Here is a 10,665-nt window from a genome sequence, read left to right on the forward strand (position 1 = left end):
CACTTCCCCATTCTGAAATTGGTCCCGTGTGTTCAGCAACTGGACCTCCCAGTAATTAACCCATTCCCCCCTCAGTGCATCGCCAAATGCACGAGACGAAAGGCCCCAACGGAAAGAATCGTAAAAAAGAGAAAGAAAGCAGTGAAGAGAACATAGCAAACACAAAAACTGTAGGATCGTCATTACCAAGGAACTCGCAAGGTTTCCTCACAAACTCCCAGTTATTCCCTGGTGTCCAGAGTGCAGCAATAAAATAAATCATTATATACTCATGACGAAGGACCGGAATCAAAAAGAATGCGGGCCCGACTCATTAACCTCAAAAAAATATCTTTTCAAAACTATCTGCGACAAAATCTCCATGGCATATTTATCCTCTGACGATTTTCTCATTAGGTAAATGACCCTACGCTCGTCTAGCTAAGGTGAACAAATCATTAGTCCAATATTTCTATCGAAATGAGCGTGAAGGTGCGATGATTTAAATTACATATCAGAGGGTAAAACCTTCAGAATTGGAATTTATTTATATTCATTATGATAATTACTATTTTTTAATAAATAATCGTCCATGAATGTGAAAAGTCCCATGTCCCTACGCTCGTTCATTTGTCCTCATGCTCGTTTGACACATGTCCCTATCCTCGTCTCGTGATTTGAGTGATATGGAAAGGTTATATCCGAACTAATTACATGGTGAGTATCCTATTTTGTGATAAAACAACATTAAAAAATATCTCGATGCACAAAATTATATTTCCATTGGACAGACCAACCTTTTAAATGATTTTTTCATCCGTTTAGTCCGTTACCAGTTGACAGTTGGGTGCAAAACGAGTGTAGGATCAATGCCATTTTCATTGTACCTATTCTTTTAATTGGCAATATTTCAGTGAAATATCCGGATATTACTATAATTTATGCATTTTTATTAAATTTTTAACTATTCGAAACCTTACCCAAGGGATTTTTAATTCCATTTTACTATTGTAACGGAGATATCAACGTTTTAAAATTGTGAGTTTCTTAACTTGTGGCTTAAGAATTAACTCTGTCGTAGCACGAGTTGATGTGAATGTGATTTTTCTCTCTTATTATTCAATAAATCACTCTGCATTGGTGTCTATAACTTTTCTTATTGACTAAAATAATAACTCCAATCGTACTTCACTCTTAATAGACTCTTGGGACTATCAAAATGATTGAAATGTCATAGCTGGCAGGATCTGAACGAGCGTAGGGACAAAGACGGGCATAGGTACATTTACCTTAGTGAAGATGACTATCTGTCCGTTGAAAAAGAAAACACTGAGAAAAAAATAGCATTTTATGACACTAGGCTAGTTCGATCGCAGTTTTCGGGCCTAGTGACAAAATAGTGTATATTACACGGCGATGCAAATATTATCTGACAAATGTGATCATATTCCTCACCTTCGGCTTGAATTATAAAGTCACATTCGTTAGATAATACTTCGTTCAGCGGACAAAAAATACACATTTCCCTTCGCTTCGCGGAAGAAAAATGTGACTTTCGGCCTACAAGGAAAAAAAAGTTTCTTGAGAAGTACGTCTTTACTTATATCGAGAAGTTCGTGGCTCGAAAATTGACAAGAACAGAATATTGAGAAAAGAAATCTTTCGTCAAGAGATTTTGTACTTGTCCGAAAGATGAGGAATTTTCTGTACTTCTTCTCACGATTTCTCATCTGAGAATTGGTATTGCATACTTCCCAAACTGGAAAACGTGAAAATCACTACAAAAAAATCTTGTCCTGGGCTGCTGCGATAGGGATTTTTTTACTCGTGTGGTTGGAAAAATATTATTGCCATTTGTTCACAAGGAAACGACTTCTCGAATCAAGTCAAGTTGGTTTTTGCATTAAGGGGAGACTACTGTGAGTTTTAAAAGTCGTGGGTTATTGGAGTGAGACTTTTCCTGCGTTGAAGATCGATTATATAGATCTCAAAACGAGTAATTAGTGCAAAAAACGATTTTTTTATTGTTTGCCCGAAAACGCTTAAAATGCTAAAAACAGTCCAGGGCCTCCAATTTTTGAGCTACAAAAAATTTTTTTTTTCTAACTTTTCGGGAAAAATGTGTGGAACAACAATTACAAGCCAGTTTTTGGAATTCGACTCCTACACAACTAATTTCGTTTTTTTTTCATATAAAAAAATTCACTATTTGTGTAAAAAAATACAAAAAAGCAAATTTAGCCAGGTAAAAGGTGAATTTAAAAAAACTAGCTCGTAATTGTTATTCCACATATTTTTCCGAAAATTTTGAAAAAAAAAATCATTCGTAGCTCAAATATTGGAGGCCCTGGACTGTTTTTGGCATTTTGAGCGTTTTCGGGCAAACGAACAATAAAAAAAAATTTTTTTAGCACTAATTCTTTGTTCACAGATCGATATAATCGATCTTCAACGTATGAAAAGTCTCACCCCAATAACCCACGACTTTTAAAACTCACAGTAGTCTCCCCTTAACATTTTTTGTAGTCAAGACTTTAAAATTATTGAATAGATTGATTCAACTAGACTTGATTTGAGCAATGCCCTTTCTTGTTATATTTTTTGTTATAAGAACAAATTATATCCCTGCCTTTGGGACACGTACAAAATCTGTCGACAAAGGTTTTTCTTTCTCAGTGTAAGATATTTTCTCTATACGAAAGTTGTTTCTTTCTCAGTGGACAATGGTTTACAAGTGAAAATTGCAACAATTATCGTGTAAAATATAAGCACAACAGTCAACTGATCCGTAAATTCCTATCGAATGTATTGTCGAAAATATATTTTTGGAGGGGTAGTTCCATGAAGATCATGTCTCAGATTTCAGAGCAGATATTTTTTCGTGGGGATAATGTCGCAGGGGCATTCAAATATTACGTCACACATTGTGGGGAGGGGGAGGAGGGCTGTAGTTTGTGACGTCACACTATATTATTTTTACATTCTTCATCGGGAGAGACAAAATCATAACGTGAAATTAAAATTATTCCATCACATACAAAATCAGTTACAACTGTATTATCCAATTTCGTAATTTTTATTTAATTAATCCTGAATCAAATCTTTCAAATTTTCAAATATTTTATAAATCGTAACTGACTTCTAAAGATTCACGATTATTCAATCAATCGAAAATTCAAATTCAGATATTTGGAATTAATTGTTTAATAACAATAATTCAGAGTTGAAATTATTTTCAAATTTCAATGGAAATCAGTGAATTTCAATTAATTTCATGTAAACTTCTTTTAATATTACTAAAGTCGTGATTTTTGCCGATTCCTGATTCTCGTTCCGTCTTCTCACGAGAAAAACAGATGTTTCTTTTTCTTCTTCTAATCCTGGTGGGTTTATCACTTAATCCAAGTAAGGGCAAGTGCCAATTTTTCTCTAGGCTACGCATTGACTTGAAAAAACAACAGAGGTTCAAGTTACATCCCCAGAAAACAGGTTTTACTTGCGATTGCCCCCATGTTTTCCATAGATCATGTTTATAATATTCCCCAGCTATTGAAAAAAGCTAACTATCTGTACTACACAGTTTAGGAGATAATAAATAATAACATAGGGGCTTCTAGCACGCGAGGCATATGCTAAACGAGGATTGTAGGTCCTCCCGAACGCGATTTTTCCATTTTATGAGAAAACGGTTCGTACGATGTTTAACCGCTCACGTATGGGATTAAAAAACGAATCCGCGATAGATTGATACATTCCGAATATGGTGAATTTTTTGTAAAATTTTATGGTAGGGGAGTTTGGGATAAAATGGACACTTTTGATTTTTTTTTTAATGTTAATGACAGCTTGAAATGTTGATGAAATTCAAACATTTTTTTGGCCCTTTGTAATGAGCCTAAACTGAGCTCAATTGATAAATTTGTTTCTGAGTTATGAGTAATTAAAAAAAAGTCCAAAGTGTCCATTTTACCCCATCCTCCCCTATATACTATAGTTTCTGTCATATTTAACTCTAAAAAATGCAAATTTCGTGAAAGCATTTTTTATTTGATTCAAACCGCTATTATTGCCTTCAATTTTATGAAAATTCGAATTACTCAATTTTTTGGAACTTTACCACCGAGAAGCTGGCGGTGGGCCTCCTCAAATACAGAGATGATCACCAAACTTCGTATTTTTACGTGTCAAATACGAAACCCAAGACGATGATTATTATGTTATGTATCATTCTACATAATTTCCAATCAAAATTAGAGAATGTGAAAATCGTCCTAACACAAGGAAGAGTTCATGGTTTTTGTGATACAATATCAGTAGCGAAGTGGTAAAAGGGTTTAAAGTAGCTCTACCCTTCGGCCGGGCTACGCTGTACTTTTGGATATTTTCAGTTTTCAAATTTTTCAACTAAATTGCATGGAAAAAATTTGAAAAAATTCATACCCAGTATTATCTAAATTAAATTTCGCAATATATTGATATTTTTTCAAACATTTTCCTCTTATAAATAAATAATAAAACTTGTTTCCAAAATGGTGGATTATTTTTTATGAGGTGTCAAAAACATTCTTGATTTTTTCACATCTAATGAAAAAAAATTCAGATTTTAATCTTCGATTACAATGGAAATGTTGATTTTCACATAAGACACTGGGTTAAATCCTGATTTTTAGACATTTCTTCTTTGAAAAACCAAAACGATAATTAAATTGAGAAAAAAATTTGAATTCCGAATCTAATCGAGTTTTCTGCAATGTTTTGCAGTTTTCCATAATCTTGGAATTTACCGTAAGGGTAGAGTACTTTAAGTCGACTTATCTCCCAGTTGAGTTTTCGAGGAATATTTCCGAATCTAAGGGAGATAGTGAAATTTTCGTGATTACACTTATTGTAGCACTCAATCGGCTCTACAAAAAAGGTTATAACAACAATTTTGCTAACTTCCTTAGATTCCGAGATATTCAGTAGTAATTCCCCAAGAGCTTCAAAATTATTGGATATTTCCGGATAGCTTCGTTGCAAACAAATGAGGGTGTCAAGTTTTGCTGATTAAAAATTCGGGAGCGCTTGCGCGAGGGATTTTTCTGCAAAACTTGGCAGGATAGTTTGTTTGCAGGGGAGCTTGAGGGAAATACCCGATTAATTTTGAATCTCGAGGGGTATTTGTCGGATTATTTTTCCCAATCGGATTTTGGCCAAGCAGAGTGCAGTGGACAACATCAGCAGATGAATTGGGGAAGATTTGATCAAATTATGTTAATAGAATAACCCGATTTCCATAAACTGTCAAATATAAGTTTCTATCTGAAATGAGCCGAAAAAATGAAGAGCTACTACGAAGTATTCAGGTAAAAAAATGAAGCACTACTGCGAAAAATTCAAAAGCTAGAAAGAAATACCCGAAATAAAACTGTCGGGTAGCCTCAAATACCGCGCTCTGATTGGCTGAAATCCGAGTGAGAAAAATAATCATTGAAAACTGGTCGATAGTCAAAATTGACTTGCACCGTTTTACCACTTCGCCGTGATATACAAAAGGGAGGTCCATATTTCTGACAACTCACGATTGCGTGGCGTTCGGGGATCTAAAAAATCCACAAAACGTGTGACGTAATACTTGACCAGCGCCCCGCTGACAGCAAGTCAGGCAATAAAAAGAATACATCTCAAAATCTCACCCAAGCTGCTGATCGAGGAAGACGAAGAAACCCTCTTGATCCTGTCTTGTCCCAGTTCATTATCCCCAATATACGTATTATTAGGCATAACCTTGAGCCTGTCCCTGGATCCAATCCGCCTCATGCCGCTGAACGGTGAGAAGGTCTCAACGACCAGATCCCTCCTCGAGTTCTCCTCAGCAATAGCCAGTGTGACAAATGAATTTTCAAAGTGCAAAACCATCCACTGTAGTGCCACAACCAATTCCTTCCTCACCAATGGCGACATATCATGCGTAACCGTGTTTATAAGTGTCATAGCAATCATCTGATCGATGTTATTAGCATGTTCACTTCGCTTAGTAACACTATTGATGAAAGTACCAAGTGCATAAACACTAGCAGCCCTAACTTCCGGCACAGGATCACGCAACAAACTCCCCAATTTTTCATGAGCAATATCCCTGACCCCACACCACCTAGCCTTATCATAATTATGCCACAGCCTACCTAAGCAGATACACAACCACTGTCTCAGCAAGTGATTGCTGTCCCCCAACTGTTCCAGACAAATCGACACTAAACTCCCCTGCAGAGCAGCTTCCTGCCCCAGAGAATAATTGTGCACCATACTGGCTAGAACAAAAGCAGCAAGTGTCCTGTGCTCACTAGCCATGGTAACATCTTGAAGAACGGACAAAAAATACTTGTGCCCATTGTCCCTCACCAAGTCCAGCTGGCAAGTGCTGTCAACAGCCAATATCTTGGCCCAAATGAACACCAAAAGTGGCCTCAACTCCCTGGCATTGCTCTGCAGCAGCTTCAACACATAGGGAAATATTCCAACACTCAAAGCTAGATTCACAGCCCAGGGCCCCAAGTCCAGGAACTTCCCCAGGAGCTCGAGAGCTCTCAGCCTGTGCACTTGACTCAGTAATACTTGCAGGACGATTGGCAGTTGTTCCGGGGGATTTCTGTTCTTCGAGCCCAGTGTCAGCCAGACTTGAAAGGCTGTCAGTTGCTCCTCGAAGAACGGGGAATGTACGAATTGATCTTCAGACTCGAGGATCGCTGGTAATTGAGCTAGACAGAGGTCCAGGGCCAGGTCCCAGGCTTGCCACATTGGGTGTTGATAGGTCGCTGGGAGCTTTGGACAGGACACTGGGGTGCAGTCGTAGGACCTCAGGATCCTCTCAGCCAGGAGGAAATTCCGGAAGAGGCTGGCTACCAGGAGATCCTGCCTGAATAGCCGTTGGAATAGATCTCTGGGGAGGGTGTTCCAGGCGATTGTGTCGGTTATTGCTGTGAATATCCAGTTGAGTTCGCCGAGCATTGTTCTGCGATCTGTCAATTGGCCTGGGATCTTGTCGATCAGATCGAGGTTTATTTTTGGGACTAGTTTTGAGGTGTTCTGCATCACGAACCATCTTAAGGCGATTTTAATGGGTGTCGTGAGGCAAGAGGTGAAAATATCCGCTGGCAAGTCTGGGTTCATTGGGAGGATCTGGTTGGCTGCGCAAGCTGCTAGTTGAATGCAGTTCTTGTAGGAGGGCATCGAGGGGCCTGCTACACCGGCCACACGGTTCTGCTGCAACGCCTGCTTCTCGTTTTCGTATTCTTTCTCGTGTTGATCTGCAAACTGCTGGAATGAGTCCACTATTATCCCTGCGTTTGAGCAGTCGTAGACGTAGATGCTTGGGGCACCCATCCAGGTTTGCAGGTCGTAGACTGAGAGGGGAATGTACTGGGTGTAGGTCCGGTTGAAGACCCATATCTCGCCGTTGCTTGTGGGCTTTGGAACCCCGTGGCCGTTGTAGTGGAAGAGGACTCGCTCCTCCTTGGCGTTCCTCCGGAGCGAGGTGCAGAGCTTCTTCACTTCCTCCACTGTGGGGTCTAGGCTCTGTTTGTAACGCGCTCGGGGCTGCCAACGCTCGTACTGCTTTTGGAGGTTCGAGCCGATTGTCTCGAGCGCTTTCTGGGGACTCACTGACAGGGGATCTGAAATTTTTGACATTGGAGGACGGGTTAGAAGTTATTTTGTATAATTTTTTGAGACTTTTTTAGCTCATATGAGATAGGTAAGTGCTGGTGCTCTGATTATTATCAGTTTAGTCATTGGAAAAGTGGAGGGATGGCATTATTGTTTCTGGGGAATTGGTAATATGATGGAGATGAGTGATTGCTGCATTGTTAGAAATTTTTTGAAATTTCTTCGAAGATATTATAGGAAATCTCATAAGAGTTACATTGAATCGGGTTAGGGAAAAAATTGGTATTAAATTTGATGTTTTAAGTAGAATTCACGGAAATTCATGAGTTTTCAGTGGGAGTCAGGTGAGAGTTTCACAACTTGATTAAATTTTTAGTGGAACATGAATATTCAGGAACAAAATTACATGAATTTTTAATTTTTCCCTGAATTTTCCCAAAATAATCGTGTTTCTCTTCAACGGAAAAATCAATTATTTTATTGATTTTCACATTATTCGAACAGAAAATCAATGGAATATTTGGTTTTTCAATGACAGGATTTCCAGAAATGCCAGTGGAACTTGAACACGTTAAAATTAGATAAAAGGAAATGTTATTCAATTTAATAAAACGAAACAAACAATGAATTAGAAATGATAGACGGAAATGATGTGCAAAATAACCATTCGCAAGCATATTGCTAATTTATTACCAAAACTAACTATACTTATACTCTACGAGAGCAATTTCCCACTCGTTTACAGAATAATTGAACGGAAAAATCAACTATTTTATTGATTTTCACATTATTCGAACAGGAAATCAATGGAATATTTGGTTTTTCAATGACAAGATTTCCTGAAATTTCAGTGGAACTTGAACTTGATAAAATTAGGTAAAAAGAAATCTTATTCAATTTAATAAAACGAAATAAACAATGAATTATACATGATAGACGGAAATTATGTGCAAAGTAACCATTTGAAAACACATTGCTAATTTATTAGCAAAAATAGCTATACTATATACAATACAAGAGCAATTTTCCACTAGTTTTTCAGATTTTTAAAATGTTTTCTAACGGTTCAATATCGAGATTCAAATGCAGACCTGCAAAGTTTAAACTTAGGGTCAAATGGGGCTTAAATCAAAGCTCTGATGTTCTAGTCAAAAGTAGAAAAGCATTTCACTGGAGAAAAAACAGCCAAAATATTTGAATACCCCTAAAATTCCATCCTTAGCAATTTTCTCTCAAATCTTTCAAAATTTTCATGAAAAATTGGTTTATCAACAGAGCACCTCCATCCCTCCCACCGTCTTTAACCTCAAATCATCATGCACGTTACATAATCCCAAGGAATGATGCAGCATGCTGAGCAAGTGGGACCAATGACTCATAAAAAAGCCATGGAATTACCAATCCAGCACTCGAGTCTCGCACAAGGCTGTGTCTTCACAATATCTGGGGGGTCCACACCGACGTTGAGGCACAGTACCAGGGCAACGCTGACAGTTTTCATCTGTAAATAGGGGGGTGAAATCACTCAAGGAGCCAGACCCATTGTTACAGCGAGAAAAAAACTGAATCATCCGTAATAAAAAATCAAGAGACTGAAAAATCTCGACAACTCACTCGCTCCTTCATCCGCCAGGACTGTGTGATGCAATTGACACCCTCGATGCTGACAATGTGCCTCGGTTTATTGAACGCAATTGGCATTTTCCAATCCTCACTGTCATATTTTTCGATGTCACTCGTCTCCTCACTGTCCCCAATTCCCTCATCACTGTCATCATTTTTCTTCGTCTTCATTGTCACCATGAGTGACATTTTAAAAATGATATGAACGAGGTGAGAATTGGAAAATTTTTCACTAATAATTTTATCAACCCCCCGGCACCACCACAGTGTAATTACGTCACATCAGTGTGGATGTGGTACGTCATTAGTCACGCCTCGACGTTTACTTCTCATTTCCAATGATTATTGATCGATTATTCACTCGGGAATTATTCGAAATTTTTCGCGATCGCAATAACATGCTGCCTCACAACAATTCAGCCCACCAATTGTCGCCATGTTGAACATTGCCCCCTGCAATATCGGTCGAGTTTGTCTCAATGGATCGAATATTTTGAAACTGTGTGAGCAAAGAGGGGTACCAACTAACTTTTTTGGAGTCAGTCAAACCCCCCGATCCGGGCCTCTACTCAGGTCTATCCTCTTTGTGTGTGAGCACCGGGTAGACAGGCCGGATGAGGTGATTAAAAGGGACTCGATATTGCAGATGTCCTCTGAAAAAGTCTTACCAATCGAATTTTCTAGTGCAGCGGCACGTTGAGAGGTGCCGGGATTATTCTCATTTCAAACGAAATTACAAACTTAATTGAACTAGAGCAATAGGTTGTCAGCCGGAAACTATTATTTATAAACAAATGATGATGGTAAAACACTTGTAATTCGTTAGCAGATGAATGTAATGCATTTTTCAGTGTTTAAGGATTACATATTTAATTAGTAATTTTTAAAAACTAACGGCGTACTTATTAAGAATCACCATTCACTTGGCGAAAAAATCAGATTTTACCGAAAGTCGACTTTTCCTCTGGAAAAATCCAAGATATGACACTTTGGTCCCAGGTGATAAAATAATATATCGATATTTTGCCCCGTATTTAAAACTATTTTTCTTAAACAATTCAGTAGCGAAGCGGTAAACCGGGTCAAGTCGATTTTGACTTTTGGCCATTTTTTGACAAATATCTCGGAATCTAAGAGAGATAGCAAAATTTTGCTCATTACCTTTTTTATAACCCTCACTTGGCTCTACAAAAAAGGTCACGACAAAAAATTTTCTATCTCTTTTAGATTCCCAGATATTCGTCAAAAATTGGCCAATAGTCCAAATCGACTTAACCCGGTTTACCGCTTCGCTACTGAATTTTAATAGTATCGAACGATATTTTTCATCACAATGTGTGGAAAAGGGACGTTTTGAAACGTTACTTTTTCGCACAGCGTGATGAAAAATTGTTTATTTCGGTATTTCTGAGGCCTCCG

The 10,665-nt window shown here is 38.1% G+C and overlaps 1 protein-coding gene across 3 annotated transcripts in view; it reads right to left on the reverse strand.

Annotated features, from left to right (window-relative positions):
- LOC107038821 (regulatory-associated protein of mTOR) overlaps positions 1-9,661 on the reverse strand; it is a 29,555-nt gene extending 19,894 nt beyond the window's left edge. For 2 of the 3 annotated variants that reach the window (XM_015258118.1, XM_015258119.1), the window contains exons 1-4: positions 9,238-9,661; positions 9,022-9,124; positions 5,655-7,631; positions 187-228 (exon numbers count right to left, since the gene is read on the reverse strand). In XM_015258118.1, coding sequence (XP_015113604.1) covers positions 187-228; positions 5,655-7,631; positions 9,022-9,124; positions 9,238-9,435 — 2,320 coding nt within the window. In that variant the 5' untranslated portion in view covers positions 9,436-9,661. The remainder of the gene's footprint in view (positions 1-186; positions 229-5,654; positions 7,632-9,021; positions 9,125-9,237) is intronic. The other variant, XM_015258120.1, reaches the window with a different exon arrangement.
- Positions 9,662-10,665: the final 1,004 nt, after the last annotated feature.

Source organism: Diachasma alloeum, unplaced genomic scaffold (genome assembly GCF_001412515.2).
Source record: "Diachasma alloeum isolate Michigan unplaced genomic scaffold, Dall2.0 Dall_scaffold_00288, whole genome shotgun sequence".
In the NCBI taxonomy this organism is placed as follows: Eukaryota; Metazoa; Arthropoda; class Insecta; order Hymenoptera; family Braconidae; genus Diachasma; species Diachasma alloeum.